The following is a 16251-nucleotide window of genomic DNA, read 5'->3' on the forward strand; positions in this document are numbered from 1 at the left end:
ACACCTGCATATGAATAAGCACCTTTGTATCTCCCTCTTTTGTATCAGTTGCACAAATATGAGATCTCTATATAGAATTTAATAACAGTTGAATAATGTGTACATTTCATGTGTAAGTTACACATTTATTTAGACAGGTAATTTGTTGTCTGTTATACAAGGAAGGTGTCATTCAAATAATACATCCTGGATTGAGAGGAAGGAAAATAGTTTTCTGGTGACAAAATGAATTATGAGAACATTGTATAAGTGATTAGTTATATGATACTAGTCCCATAAAATAAACAGGGGCGGCTCCAGACCCCAGCACGCCAAGTGCGTGCTTGGGGCAGCATGCCGTGGGGGGCGTTCTGCCGGTCGCTGGGAGGGCGGCAGGCGGCTCTGGTGGACCTCCCGCAGGCGTGCCTGTGGAGGTTCCACTAGTCCCGCGGCTTTGGTGGAGCATCTGCAAGCAAGCCTGCTGGAGGTCCACCGGAGCCGCGGGACCGGCGACCAGCAGAGTGCTCCCTGTGGCGTGCCGCAATGCTTGGGGCGGCGAAATGGCTAGAGCCGCCCCTGAAGATAAAATTACTGTGTGGCTCCATTTTATATAATATGTGTTTAATTTTATATAATAGTATTTTATATAGTAGTGTATAATAATATTTTGAGACCAACAAAAAATGCAGCCAGAACCAGATTTTCCAAAGTTGTTTCTACAATTACACACTTACTTCTGTAGCTCCATGTCTTTGCACACTCAATTCAATCCCCATTAGGCTGTATGTATCCAAAATGTATTTGCATGTGAAAATTGGGTAGCTAAACACAGTGTGACCAAGTCTAGGTCTTTTCAAATGCAAAATCTTGGATGAATATATTGTACCTGCAGAAACTTAAGACACCAAAAAATGTAGTCAAAATTTTAGACTCTAGGTTGAGTTGCCCTTTGGAAATATGGCTCCTACCTTTAACATTTTGTCTAAAAAATTATTTCACTAACTTTCTTAGGAGAAGAAATGTTATGCTAGTTTAAAACATAGCAATTCCAGAGGCAATGGTGACGTGTGTAGGGAAGTGTGAACAGACACCTGTGGTCTCATCCCAGCACAACCATTGTGGTGTTGCCTGTTGCAAAGCAAGATGAAACCATGCCCAGGCATCCCACCTGCAGAGAGATTCTCCGTCTGGGTCATTTCACAGTGCAGCAATGCTATCCACTATCTCTAGCGCACCATAGAGTTGAGATGTGTGTGGCTGCCTTCTGTCAGTGGTGTGCTGGAATGGAAAGTGTTCCCTGTACCCTCCCACTCTAGATCACTACATAACAAATAAGTTAGCCCTTTGTGCATATGTTTCATCTTCTACAATTGGTGCTTCATTTTTCTGATAAATTATATAACCCAGATTTCATCTGAGGAAAAACTTGCTTCAGAATCTAAATGCAATTAATTCTGTAAAGACTGAGGGGAAATACTGCTCTTAAGGAACAAACTGCAAAATAAGAACATTGTGGAATATTTCTGTGAATGACTCACAGAAATCTTTTACCAAATCCATTCTGAAACAGACTCCTTGTGGCTTGTTAATTATTTTTCTTACTGTAACATCTAGAAGTTGGAACTCCTTTGTGCTAGACACTGTACAAACTGAGTAAGAGAGAATCTGTGCCTGAAAGACTTTACAGTCTAGGCAGAAAAAGGCATTTAAAGGTTAGCAGAGAGAAAGTATTATTCATGTGTTACAGATGGGAACTGAGCCATAAAGGGGAATTAAGGTACAGTGAGATTAAGTGACTTTCCCAAGATCACATGTTAAGTCTATGTCACAGCTAAGTGTTAAAACCAGATCTTTTGAATCAGAGTCTAGCAGCTTAACCATGCAAATATCAAATTAATGGTCAATATTATTTCAGTCTCAATCTAAAACTTTTCTTTTCCTGCAGTGTACCTTATTTGGGCTTCCAAATACTTGATTTTTTTTTAACTACTTCCACTTGGATTTTCATTATCTGAAATTACAAGATCACTTATCCAACTGTGAATTACATTGTCTGAAGTCCAATTATTTTTTCTCCAGAAAGACCAGGGCCCCATGACTATTCTGAAATAATTGTCCACAAAATGTATCATGCTACTGGACCACATATATTAAAAATACCTGATCCCACAAATTAGCTTAATCTTCTGTGCTAGGACCTCTTCCTGAATCATGCTTAATGACATCAAGCAAGCAGCTACTAAATAAAAACAGTAAGAGGTTGTGGAGTTTTATAGCTAGTGGCAAGCCTCCAAGTGAACTGAAAGGTAATGTTGGCCAGGAGTAATATGCCACAGCCAAACAGCTGACATATAACATGTCTGACAGTTCACTGGCAGGATTGCCATATGCAGCAAAATGCTGGAATTATCTAATCCATTTTGTCTGAGCAGTTTTTATTCTGTTGTGTTCTGTCTAAAACTACTGGACAGAGTGAATGATATTAACTTCTATTAGCTAAAATTAAATTATACCTTGATTAATTTTAGATTAAGAAGAATATTAAATGTTGAAATAAAGAGTATCCATCTTGCATCTGTCATGATGAAAAATATACATGTATGTAATTCATTCGCGGGTTTAGAAACCTGAAATTCTCCATCAAATCCCTGAATGCTCGGTTTTGTATTTGCATATCTGATGTAGCTGAAATATGTGTAAAAACTCACATACTCATCCAACTTCCTTTTATCTATCATCTATTCTCCTTAATGTGCCACTGGATAATCCATCTCCTCCAGACAGGAATAATTTACATTCATGAAAAGTTGATAATTCAGCATTTTCAGATAGCAGTATATGAAAATGCTTAGTTTTTGGTTAAACCATCAACATTACTTTAGGTCTTACACTGACCTTTTGTGAGGGTTAATCTCACTTTTCTGTCTTGGCAGAATAAACCTTCTCAAATTCCTTCAGCAAAATGTCTTCAAAAATGGAGACGTAAGGTGGGTGAGGTAATATCTTTTACTGGACCAACTTCTGTTGGCAAGGGAGAGAAGCTTTCAAGCTGCACAGAGCTCTGTGAAGAAGAGCTCTCTGTGGCTCGAAAGCTTGTCGCTCTCACCAGCAGAAATTGGTCCAATAAAAGATATTTTCTCACTCACCTTATGTCACTAATGTCCTGGAACCAACATGGCTACAACCATACTGCATTGAAAAATTGAAGCATTTCTCTTTGGCATAAGGAACATGTATAATACTGTTTCTTCCCTCTACTTCCTCACATCAGGCCTTATGCAGTGCTTGCCTTTTATGCTTCATACTGGACTCAGAATCCCCACCTTTGTGAGGCAAATATTCATATGACCCTTGTCTGAAATATTACCCACATATACCAGTGTCTTGACTCCATCTCTGCTGAAATCTTTATCCATGACTTCATTTCTCTTACTTTGATTATTAGAAGTCCCAGTGTTCTGGATACCAACTCATGCAGAGTCAAAGTAACTTTTTCATACACAAGGAAATGCAACCACATCATCTTGAAAGAACTGCAGATTCAACATTCGTTTCAGTTTCCAATTCAAAATGTCATCCTTGTTTTTAAAATTTCCAATGGATGGTCTCCTAGACCTTGATCAGCTCCTCGTTTTTATGTTTTTTTCTGGCACTGGCCTTCTTAACCACTCTCATTGCAAGAACCTTCTTCTATGCAGTTCCTATCAACTTGAGCAGTCTTTCCATCTCTCTTAATTTCACCTCTTATATGTTTCCAAATCTCATCTGGAAGTATACCTTCCCTTATGCCTGGTAGCTCTTAAATTCTCTTGTTGTTACTTGTATTATTCTTATTTCTTCAATTAAATTATCTGATAACCTGGGTCTGTGTTCACTTTTTTCTCTCTCAACAAAGTAACAGCCTATTCCAAAAGTCCAAAACCTCCATAAATGCTTGGAAAGTGGGACAGTATTGCTTATTGTATTATTGTAGCATGTAACCATGCTGTAAAATACAGGACTGTAAGGATTATATCAATTACCCTTGTATTTATTATATATAAACCAATGTTTTCATTAAGATAGTTTTGGTAATCTGTACCAAAGTCATAGCTTCTTGTCCTGGTATCACCTTCTTCATAGGTTTAAATTCACAGCATTTTTTTTTAGAGCTTTTTTTCTTTTTACATTTCACATTTTATATTTCAGAAGAAAAAAACCTTAGATTAAAGGTACTTTTCCTTTTTGATTACAGCAAACTGGATGCTGCTTGCTCTTTATTAGTTACTTTTCAGAGGAGAGAGTGAGCTGAACATATAATAAGAAAAGGAAACATGCAACAGGGCTATACATCTGCATTCTTTAAAGCAATTAAAGCTTTTGGTCAGTTGTCAGGAGATAGCAGGAAAATTAGACTGAACTTTGACTCACCATCAAGTAGAATTATGTGTGTTAATATACTCTCTCACCTGCACCAGGGAGAGAGAAATAGAGAAGCAGCAGGCTGTCTTATAAATTTGTTATATAAATATGTGCAAACAATAATTCTTGATTATTGTGTTGGCATAACTGCATTTACATTTTAATTCTATTTAAGTTTATCAAACATGATAGCAATGCTCAAATTAGTACAAAAATGTTGCAATACTCTCCATTGCTTCTGTGTTAGTACTCACCCATAAAGTGTCATATTCGACCACAAGAATATCGTGGCTGTGCATATCTGTCCACTATAAGTTCTGTATCTGTGGGTTTAGCAGAATTCAGTTTTTATTTTTTTATACTTTTGTTGTGTAATATTAATGTATATTTTCAAGCTTTTTGGATATTTATTTATTTCAGTTTTCACAGTTGCACAAAAATATGGGTTTGAGCTCCCTCCCTCCCCCCCATTCAGTTGTGGGAAATTTTTTGGTGGGTCAGACAATAGGGAGAGTCAGACAATAGTTAATCTTAGGAGATGTTGAGATTCAAAAAGTTTCATGCTTTTTAACTGTTGAAACACAAACTTTCAACATCATGTGTTAACAACATTTGGTTTAAGGATATTTATATATTTTAAGTTCTCAAGTAGCATTTTTCTTTCTTTGCCTGCCTGTAAATTTTGATTATCAGTGGGAATATTTTTTCATCAGTTTGTGTATGGAGGAATAGGCATTTACCTATAAAAATGTAATTCTTCCAAGCCTACGTATAGGAGGTGGACATAAAGGGTAACGAACTGGATGCACCACTGTGATAATGCCAGCTCTTGAGGTTAATTATAGTAATCAGTAAGGGCATTTTCCTCTGAAATGAATGAACCATGGTGGTGGCCTGACTAGCATCTATCCAAAGCATTGTTAAAGTGAACATGAACTATAGTTCCTTGATATATTTGAAAATAGGAAATATGTACAATACAATGCATAAAATAAACTCCATTCTGAAGTACACATCGATCAGCGTGCACGCACTCAAACAACTCCATAGTAGACTAAATTTCACATAAACCACAGAGTTATGCTATGAATATTTTGTTTCAGAAGTAATAGAGTTTTGATGCAAGTGCAACGTGAAAATGTAGTTTCTGATGACAAATTTAAAATAAAATCATGTACAAAATATGTATTAAATATGCAAGTCTGTTGCAGTTTTTAAAAGGCTCCATCCCCTTGCCATAGTTCCTTTTTCAAGTACTAAGAAAACTCTAAGGACTATTAAATGTCTCACTGATTAAATTTAAAGGGTTAGCTGTGTATGTTCTCTGTTCTAGGAATGTGACTTTAAATTATATATGGTTTCTATTTTTAAAATATTGCTGAGAATTCTCTGCCATTCAGTGCCTACAAATGTATTAAAAAAACAAAAAAAAACAAAAACAAAAAAAGAAAGAAAAACCTGCCTGTGACAGCACACAGATTGGTTCTTTTCTGACCTTTCTTTCTCTGTGGGAAGAAGAGCATTAAGTCACTCATGCAAAGGTCATTTCTGGTAGCTGTGTGCTTTTATGAGTCTTTATCATTTCACTGACATGGGTAACTTGATATTGATCAGCTAGATATTTCCTTTAGCCACCAGGAGGCCAGTTACTTGAAGGAACCTGTTAGACACCCAGACATTATTGTTTTAAACCACACTTAACACAGTGTTTTTTTTTTTCCAGTGCAAAGTGGGAAATAAGATACAGACTACAAGTGGCAGGGTTTTGGTTCAAATGATTTTAACACATCAACATTGAATGTATTTGATTCAGTCTTTAACACTAAGATAGTTTGAAGACTTGTTCGGTTGGGTTTTTTTCCCATATTTTCTTGTATCATAAAAATGTTATATGCTGAAAATTATCAAATCTTTTGCCAGTTCTTACAAATAACAGTTTATCACCTGCCTTCAGATAAGATTAGGTAATTTGGTTTTCAGGACACCTAAACAAAAATTGAGGAAACACAAACTTATCCCATGTATTTGGGACTTTTTTGTTTTTTTTTTAGAGGGAGCTGAAATCCTCTAAGAAAAAACTTTGTCCAGTTTCTATGTGAAGTTTTAATGCCAGTGTAACTCTGTTAGAGTCAATGAAATGACTCCAGCAATAACCCAGAGTAATGGAGCAAAAAATCATAGGATCATAGAATATCAGGGTTGGAAGGGACCTCAGGAGGTCGCCTAGTCCAACCCCCTGCTCAAAGCAGGACCAATTCTCAACTACATCATCCCAGCCAGGGCTTTGTCAAGCCTGACCTTAAAAATCTCTAAGGAAGGAGATTCCACCACCTCCCTAGGTAACCCATTCCAGTGCTTTACCACCCTCCTTGGGAAAAAGTTTTTCCTAATATCCAACCTTAAACCTCCCCCACTGCTATAGGCACTCTGAGTTTCTTGGTCCTCATCCCTTTTGGGAATGGGTGGGCAGTGCAGGATTTTTCCTGAGACCTGGGGTCTCTGAATTGCATTCCTGTTGGTTAGCCTTCTGCCTGAAGAACTATGATGCTATTGTGGACTCTCCCCTGTTCCTGTGTGGCATGGAATGAAATCCACAGGTGTTTAAGGCCTAGGACAATAGGACTTATAAGGGAATATTATGTGAAAAGAGATCCCACCTCCCACTCCTAGATCTTCATAGGAATGAAATGGTGTCCATGTGTACCCAAAGTCTACTGGAGTCCCAGGAAGGGAGTGGAGTTGTGCGGTCCCTCAAACCTGTTTTGACATTTTTTCCTCCCCTCTTTTTAAAGAACAGAAGGGGGCAATATAGCTACCACCTTCTAGAGAATGCTTCATAGAGTTTTGACCTGTCTTTACATGTCCTTTCTGTATTTAAATAGGAAAAAAAATCCATGTCATTGCACAGATGGAAAATCGTGTATGCAAGACAATGAAGCAGAAGTCATGAAAGAATAGGGAATATAAAAACAATAGTACTATATATGAAGCAAAATCTTTCGCAAAGTTAAAACTAAATATTGAAGTCTTACATTTTCCAATATTGCACCAGTTAAAGCTGTTAAATACATATATTTGCAGCACTCAGTTTTCATAATCAGTGGAGAGTTGTTTTTTTTTAAAAAGTAAGATACATCATTGTTTTATATACTTGTAAAATAGGAGGGAGAAACACATTTCAGAAGTGACTCAGAGCAGCAGGTGTTCGAAACCTTGAATTTTACAATATTCTATATAATCTCAAATTTTTCAGTTGCTCGCAAAAGATGTGTGCAACCAGAATTCACCTTGTGCAGACCTCCTGCAAAATGGATCAGCCACAAGGCTTTTTTTCCATAGGAATCTTTGTACATTTTTTAAAAGGTTCAAGGTGCAGAGGGGTAGTACTGGCTTTTGTAAATATCTTTGTGATTCAGCCTTGTGTGCAATAGGTGAGCATAGAAATGTAGAGATTTTTTACAGTTATATGGCAAAAAAAAAAACAACCAAAAACACAAAAGCCACCCCACATTAAATTAGGCGCATGGTTGGTTTTACACTTAATTGATCTAAATGCGAGATTTATATATACTAGTGTACTTAGTTGCTTCTGTAGGCAGAGCACACTGCACATACCAGGGGTACCTTGCATTCCCTCATCACCCCTTATAAACTCCCTTTGGCACTCTCACATTCCCTTCTATTTCAAGGACATCCTGCAACCCCACCCCTTTATGCTGGGTGCTCTGTGTGTCCCCCTATTCTCCCCATCCCTGCATGCCAGGGCTCTATCCCCCATATTGACACCTCCACGACATGCTACAGGCTGTCTCTCCCCCGGCCCCATACTGTTGTCCCACATTCTCTCCTCATGTGTGCTCTCATTCGTCTTTCTCCCATGCACCACTTCTCCTAAGCCCCATACCCACTCCCTCCTCTGACTAGGGCTCTATACGTGCCCACTTTCACGCATGCCAGCGGTCTGTGTTGCCTCCTATTTACCCTGACCTTCTCCTTCCTTTCTGAATGCCAGAGGCTCTATGTGCATCCCTGTTCCCCCTTTCCCCCCACCACTCATATATTTTTCTTTTTCTTCCCTTTCTCTTTCAGGATCAACATTTTTTATTGTATTGAGAGTATGGCAATTTGATCTGTAGACAATTGAAAGGACAGTTGAAGCTGCTAATAATATCTGTAGCCAGATGCCAGGGGCTCCATGTGTTTCCCATTTCCACCTTTCATTTTATTTCTGATTTTCATCAGAATCAATAGGTTTCCGGCCATTGATGGCTAGAAAATTCCCTGAAATTTTGGAGTTGATCGGTTGAAGCATTACATTATTGGGTTACAGACACCCAGGGAAATCCCATCAAGTTGAGTGTTAGAATTGCTTTGTTCAGCCAATGAGATAAAATTAACAAGAAGCTGTTAACTTCTGTTGGGAGAAGTTTTTGTCCAAGAGAAGTACTTCTCCATAACATCTTGGTTTTAGAGTTTTATTTTTTGTCTATTAGTCTAAAGTGTTTTTGTTTGTTGCACTGCTTTTTTCTAAATGAACATTGTGTATTAACTAGTCTCACATTGGCAAATCCTTTTTTGTTGCATAACTGTCTCTAAATGGACAAATTATTGGTCTTCCGTTTGATCTTGGAACTAACTGTTGCTGCTGTATGAATGCAGTGGTAAAGGATGTTCCACAATTCCCATTGTTTCACCATATCATTTCCATTAACATTAATAGGTAAAAACATTCATGAAAACGAGACTATAGGCCAAATTCACCAGTTAGGGAAGTGAAACTTTGTTACCATTAATGGTATTGGAAATGCTTGAGCTAACAGTAAATGTTGCCTACCTCTCTAAAGGTTTCATTGCAGTACTTTCTGTATGGACTCACGTTGCTTTGAGCTAGATATTTTTTTTAAATTCGCATTATTTAAAAGGAATGTCATTTTTTCTGAATTAATTATGATACAGTATTCTGAGACTGTCATAAGCTATCCATTTTAATTTTAAACGTGTCTGATTGTTTTATAGTGTGTCAAATGTCTTACTAGTTGACTGGATGTTTTAATTTATATAACCAAGTACTGCCAGAGGAGTAGAACTCTTTTTTTGATTTCTTGACCTTAACATTAAAAAAAAATTAAAAATGTAATATTTGAGGGGGACACAGATTTTTAGAGAAATATATTCAATTATTATATCCAATAATTTCAAATAACATACTGGAAATTCAGGTCTTTTATCCAAATACTATTATAATGTACTCTGTGCATGAAGTGCAAGACAACATTAGTGCTCTGACTTACTATATATCATTTGGTTTAGGTTTTTTTTAAAGCTATTTTGATCGTGTTTCTTGAAAATCTGTGGGCCAGATTCTTATCTCAATCACATTTATGTAAATCCAGATAAATGTCATTGATTTTCTTTTGGTCTGAGAGTAACATCTGGCCCTGCATAGCTAATATTTATGTGTAATATCTGAGATGGAATTTTGTCTTTTTCAGGACCATTTCTTTAGGGAGTTCCTATTCCTTATTTTCATGACTCTGAGCATACTTAATCAGAAATGGAGCAGATGGACTGCAAACCCTACCAGCCACTGTCAAAAGTTAAGCATGAAACGGATCTAGCTTATACAAGTTCTTCAGATGAAAGTGAAGATGGGAGAAAACCAAAACAATCCTATGACTCCAGAGAAACTCTAAATGAATATAGCCAAGAACTAAGACTGAACTATAACAGCCATAGCAGAAAGAGAAAAAACGATGACAAATCCAGTCAAGGTACATAATTGATTTTCATTTTCACTAATTATTAAAAGTATCTTACAAGGTCATTTGTATATCAGCGTGTAAACACATAATTATATTACTTTCAAAGGCAGACAGTGAATGCCATTTAAAAGTCAACATTTGGCACCTGTTATCACACTACAATATCTGAGTTACTGCACTTATTTTCCGAAGTATTTTTCAGCTATCACCTTCCAGAAATACGGAATTACTATGCTGTGTCTCAGACCACAACATGGCAACTGTTGGTAAATGTTGTTGTTAGATGGTGGCTACTCTTCTTGCTAAAACTAACTGGGTAATAGTTTAAAATTCTTACATATGTGTATGGATTTGCTCCAGGTACCAAATTAGCTTTGAGGTTGTAGGTTATCTGTCCATGTGCTTGTAAAGCTTATTAGTAAATTCAAATGCAACAATCCTCTTAAACAAAATTTGTGTAATCCTACAAGTAGCCAAGTCATTTACAAATGGAAGGAGAAATAATTTGTTGTAAGGACAAAAGCAAACAATTTACTGTTGTCTTTCTTTTTTTTTTTTTTTTTAAGCATAGATGTAACTCAGGGGAGAACTTGTTCCTATCCTAGAAATCTTTTCAGCACATGTATCCAAATGGTGCATACAGCTACAAAGCAGCAGTGTTGGGGGAAATACAAGGCTATAATTTTTTATATATTTGAATACAGGACCTATTCAAATTATGCTGGCCAAGATTTCAGACATGTATGTTTGACCTGCCAAGAATTACCTTGTCCTGCAAGAATTCAGTGGGTTTGCTTAACTAAGAAATTATCCCATTTGTTATGCTTTGAGTTTATCCTCCCTATGTTGCATAGGTTTATTCCTTCGAGAACTGTATCTTATAAGAAAATTCCACCAATAATCTTGTAGGTTTTAACTCCTTGTGATTTCCTTGCTAGAAATGGTAAAGCTTGTATGCATTTCTGCAGTGAGTCATTATACAGCAGTTTGTCCTGCTCGCACATGTTCAGGATTGGCCTGTTAGGAATCAGATTTATTATTTGCAAAAACATGTATTTCTTGGAGTCATTTTGGCTTATTAAAAATGTATTCTCCATATTTTTCTTGCCTGGATTAATGTTCAGTTCATTTCTTACTAAATATCTTAGGTGTCTGTCCTGTTTGCCTTATAAGAACCTAACTTTTTCTCTTTGAAATTCATAGTCTTGTCCTGCTGCAAATTACCATATGACCCCAAGCACATGCTTTACAACATCACTATTCAAGTTGGCCTGTTAGCACTTGCTTAACTGACATCTTGAATAGAGATACTTCCCTGAAATGGAGTCTATCAATATATTATTATTCAGTGCATATTGGTTCCTATGTAATACTTGTTAATACTTCTGGTATACTTGATAATATATGCTAGTATATTGAGTTGTCTGGAGGGAGGTAAAATTTTCTTGTCCTACCGGAAATCATATGATAAAGTTTTCTCTTGCGAGAAATTTAATGCAACATAATTGTCCTAGTCAGTAATTGTATAGGTTTGTTCTGCCAAGAATTGCATTGTATATGGGTTTTCAATGCCAGGAATTCATCCCCGTATCTTTGTGCTTGTGTAAATCATATTGATCTTCCATAAATTCAGCCCATACGTTTGACATGTCAGCTGTCATACAGATTTGAAATATGTAAGTGGTTGAGCAAAAAATTTGTTCAAACAAACAAAAGTTAGGCTGAGGAGGCGGAGTTCTCATCTGGCTCCAGAGTTGGGTTAATAAGCTTCTGTTTGTTGATTGAAATCTAACAAGCTTTCAAAAGACCGTATCTTTAATGGTAGAAATGCTGTGAGATCTAGTGTTCTTAGGGATTTCTGATTCGTTGCTTGCATTCAAACAAGAACAGAAAAAAACAGGCCCTTTTGAGTTATGAGTCTGACCTATTTCAAAGTCATAAGGGTGTATTTTGATTTGTGAAATGTAATTTTTTTTGTAATCACTGTCAAAAGAGGATTGTGAATGTTGTCAGCTTATATTAGTGGAAACTTTGGGAAAGGATGATATTATCCTGTACTGATATATAGCACTATTTTCTCAGGATCTCAATGTACTTTACAAAGGTGGATAAGTATTATTATCTCTATTTTATAAATAAGGAAACTGAGGCACGGAGACTGTTAAATAATATATTCATGGTCACTTAGTAAGTTAATGGCAAAGTCAAAAGCAAAGCTCTTGTCTCTTGACTTTGTCTCCTGCTCCAACCATTACAGGGCCGCCCAGAGGAGGTGGGCAAGTGGGCCAATTTGCCCCGGTACCCAAAGGGGCCCCCACGAGAGTTTTTCAGGGCCCCTGGAGCGGGGTCCTTTACTCACTCCACGGGCCCCGGAAAACTCTCGCGGAGCCCAGGCTCCTGGAGCTTCTTCCGCTCTGGGTCTTAGGCAGCAATTTGGCGGTGGGGGGTCCTTCTGCCCTGGTACCTGCCACCGAAGTGCCCCGAAGACCCGTGGCGGTGGGTCCCTCTGCCCCGGGACCTGCCACTGAAGTACCGGGTCTTTGGCAGCGACCCAGACCCCCTGAATCCTCTGGGCGGCGCTGAACCATTAGACAGCACTGAAGCAAAATGCAATCCTGAAAAAGTGATTAGTGGATGTCAAAGTGGAAGTAAATTCAGAAGGCCTGTGAACTCCACAGCATAATGTGTGGTAATAGATAAGGAAACAGACACATCACAGCAGTCATGAGTGAAGTGATAATGATCCAAGGTGAGATAGCAAACAAACCTGTGAGTTCTGGTGAGGGAATGTAAGAAAAGCAAAGTCACTGAGAATATACAATGAATAATGAAAACATGAATCTCTATTTAAAACCAAAACCCTTTAAGCCAGGTTGCCAGCATTTTTTGGCAAGTAATTTATTACTGGCAGTTTGACCACTTAATTGTAGTTACTAGTGTCAAGAGTTCATTGGTAGTGAAAGTCCTTTGTTCTGTTCATGGGATCTTTATTGAAATAGGTGTTCTTTCACAGAATAGATACTATACATAAATATGGCACTAATCCAATAATTGTATGAAATCTCTGTGGTTTGTGTGCTATGAACCCAGTGCCCACATTTTGTCAGTGGTATTTATTTTGCTTCAAATATATCTTGTTATTGTATACAATTTTATTAGTATTAATATTTGTAACAAACACCCGTTGTAAAGCTATGTGTTTATAGAAATTATTAAATTTCTTTCCACAGTTTTTTCATGATGAACACAATGTTGGAACACAAAATACATAACAACTTTCAGGGTGCTCCCTGTGCCTGGAACTCTTTTCATGACTTTTTCTGTCTCTTCCTTAAAATCTCTTCTCAAAACCCACTTCTTGAAGGAGGATTGGTTTATTAGTTGTTTTCTGCAGGGTTTACTTAGAGGAAGCTCAAAAAAATCAACAGTGAATACAGAATAATCTATTGAGAGACCATTATGTAAGTTGACCATATGACTGTTGCTGAACATCATATGCTATGTCTTATGGCGTTTTAGATGTAAGATAAATTGTAGCTCAGGAGTGATTTTCAGTGGAAACTCAGTTATCTGACAGTGCAAGATTTGGCAAATAAGATCACACAAAGGCTTGCAAGTATGGATATAGGAATTGGCTAAATGTATCAGTTTTGATACGCTGTGGACAGATGAAAAACACGTTCCAATAAAAGTATTTTCCACTCCTGAAGATTCACGTATAACTTCACAATGTGTAAATTTTATCAAGAAAGATTATTTTAGAGTAATTGGAATGTTCACATTGCTTTGTTTATCTAAATGGCTATAAACCAACAATGTATTATCCTGTCCAGAAAGACACATGAAGTAAATTTCAGGCAGACCTAGTCTGATGTAGTTCATGGTTTTTGGAAAACATAGGAAATTAACCCTTTGCAGGACTGCCCAATAGATTGTTGATAGTTTAAAGACATAAGGCAGAATTGGCTGGACACTCCTAGATGTATTGATGATTCCAGGTAGGATACATCTTGATGATTCTAGCATGGAAAAAATGTTTCTTGCAGGATGTATATCTATCAATCTTATTCTCATTTCACTTGTAACACTTTTATGGCAGCAAAAGACCATTTTTTTCAAGGAGTTACTCTTTATTTACATGAATGTAATTAAGAGAAAACTCTAGTCGTACAGTTTTTGGAGATGTAAAGAAAGAAGCTGTATTCCTTTTAGACTGATGTATACTATTATGGAAAATACCAGTTTAGAGGAATGAATTCCAGACAGGACAACATCTGGGATTGAGTCACTGGAATGTTGAATGTTATTGATCCTTAACAGGATAAACATATGGGGATAAATTTCTAGTTAGCCAAACTTTTATATATTTCCTGGCAAGATAAATATATTGAGCTTCATTATGGGCCAGGCAAACCGATGATATGCAGGAAGAAAAAGCGGCATATTTACTGGTAAATTTTGTGTGAGGGAAAAAATTAGCATAGCTAGCGATACTAGAAAACAAAGGTTTTAGAATGCTTCACAAAATATTAGGCATTTTCTATTCCTAACCAGAGGGTCACATAAGATTTCTTATTTGTAGGACAAAAAGTAGAGTATGAGATCACTAGCAGGGCAAATAAAATGAATAAACTTGTATAAATTCCCTTTTGAACAACTGAACTGGGCTAAATGTGTGTAATAAAGGCCTAATTCTTATTCAAGCAAAACCTCCATTGACATCAGTAAGAATTGCCAGAGTAAGGACTTCAGAATTTGGCCCTCTAGTTTCCAGACCAGTTTTATTCTAAGCCCTCATTTTTGCCTGTTTCTGATTCTTTGTCGGATTCTCACTATAGCAGTTTTATGACTGATATATTGTGTATGCATTTAGAAGTGTTCTAATTCTACAAAGCAAAAGAGTTCAGAGAGGAAACCTAGATCTGGAAAATGCATACCAAGAAGGAAGATTTAAACATATGGAACTTGGATTTCATGTGACCAGTCAGAAATAGTTTTACTTATCTGCGAAGACATGAATATAAGGCATGCTGACAAGTCTTGGCAAGAAATTGGCATGTCAGGAAAATGTCAATGTGCCTTTTTGTAATCTGTAAACTAGAACTAGCTTGGCTCACACAATGGACCAAATTCTGCTCTCATACTGGTATAAATCCACAGTAAGTTCATTAAGGTCAGTAGATCTGCTCCGTATTTTACTGGTGAACATATCATTTGGGCCATGTATCGTACGCACTGTTTGTTTCAAATGTCTTTTCTCACTGTGCTTCTGCGGGATCTGTAAAAGTAAAGAGGCTAATTTTTAATCAGTTTTTCCTCTAAATACATCAATATGTCACACTAGAATATATTCTCACTTTCTTGAAATGTAAGGTTACTGCCCTAATATCATCCTGTCCCACAGAAACTTGCATGGAAGGCGAAAAAAAGAAAGGAAATATCACATTTTTGAAGCCTAAGCTTCTTGCTACATCATTTATTTTAAGGAGTGTATTGCTGCACAGTAGCTTTACTTCTTTTGGCTACCTGCTTGCACCTACCTACCCTCTAGTGCAATGGTTCTCAACCAGGGGTGCATGTACTCCTGGGGGTACGCAGAGGTCTTTCTAGTGGGTACATCAACTCATCTAGTTATTTGCCTAGTTTTACAACAGGCTACATAAAAAACATTAGTGAAGACACAGTACAAACTAAAATTTCATACAGACAATTATTGTTTATACTGCTATATATACTATATACTTAAATGTAAGTACAATATTTATGTTCTGATTTATTTTATAATTATATGGTAAAAATGAGAAAGCGAGCAATTGCTCAGTAATAGTGTGCTGTGACAATTTTGTATTTTTGTGTCTAATTTTGTAAGCAAGTAGTTTGTGAGGTGAAACTTGGGGGTATAAAAGACAAATCAGACTCCTGAAAGGGGTACAGTAGTCTGCAAAGGTTGAGAGCCACTGCTCTAATGTATGAACTTCTGTTGGAGGCATTAAGTCCATCACTGTGATGAGTAGCTCCCTCCCTTATCTGACAGTTTCTGGATCACTGTTTTCATGTAGAGGGGAATATCTGCAGACTCTGAGGAAGACAGATGATACAAGTTAGGCTT

The 16251-nt window shown here is 37.0% G+C and overlaps 1 protein-coding gene across 9 annotated transcripts in view; it reads left to right on the forward strand.

Moving 5' to 3' along the window:
* The window catches only part of TENM1 (teneurin transmembrane protein 1), a 1495391-nt gene that overhangs the window by 1081676 nt on the left and 397464 nt on the right, over positions 1 to 16251 (forward strand). For 8 of the 9 annotated variants that reach the window (XM_075068828.1, XM_075068831.1, XM_075068830.1 and 5 more), the window contains one exon: positions 9873 to 10151. The exons of the other annotated variant lie outside the window; for it this stretch is intronic. In XM_075068828.1, the coding sequence (XP_074924929.1) occupies positions 9935 to 10151 (217 nt within the window). In that variant the 5' untranslated portion in view covers positions 9873 to 9934. The remainder of the gene's footprint in view (positions 1 to 9872; positions 10152 to 16251) is intronic. 9 annotated transcript variants of the gene reach the window in all.

The sequence above is a fragment of the Chelonoidis abingdonii genome, chromosome 8, assembly GCF_003597395.2.
Source record: "Chelonoidis abingdonii isolate Lonesome George chromosome 8, CheloAbing_2.0, whole genome shotgun sequence".
Taxonomy (NCBI): domain Eukaryota; kingdom Metazoa; phylum Chordata; order Testudines; family Testudinidae; genus Chelonoidis; species Chelonoidis abingdonii.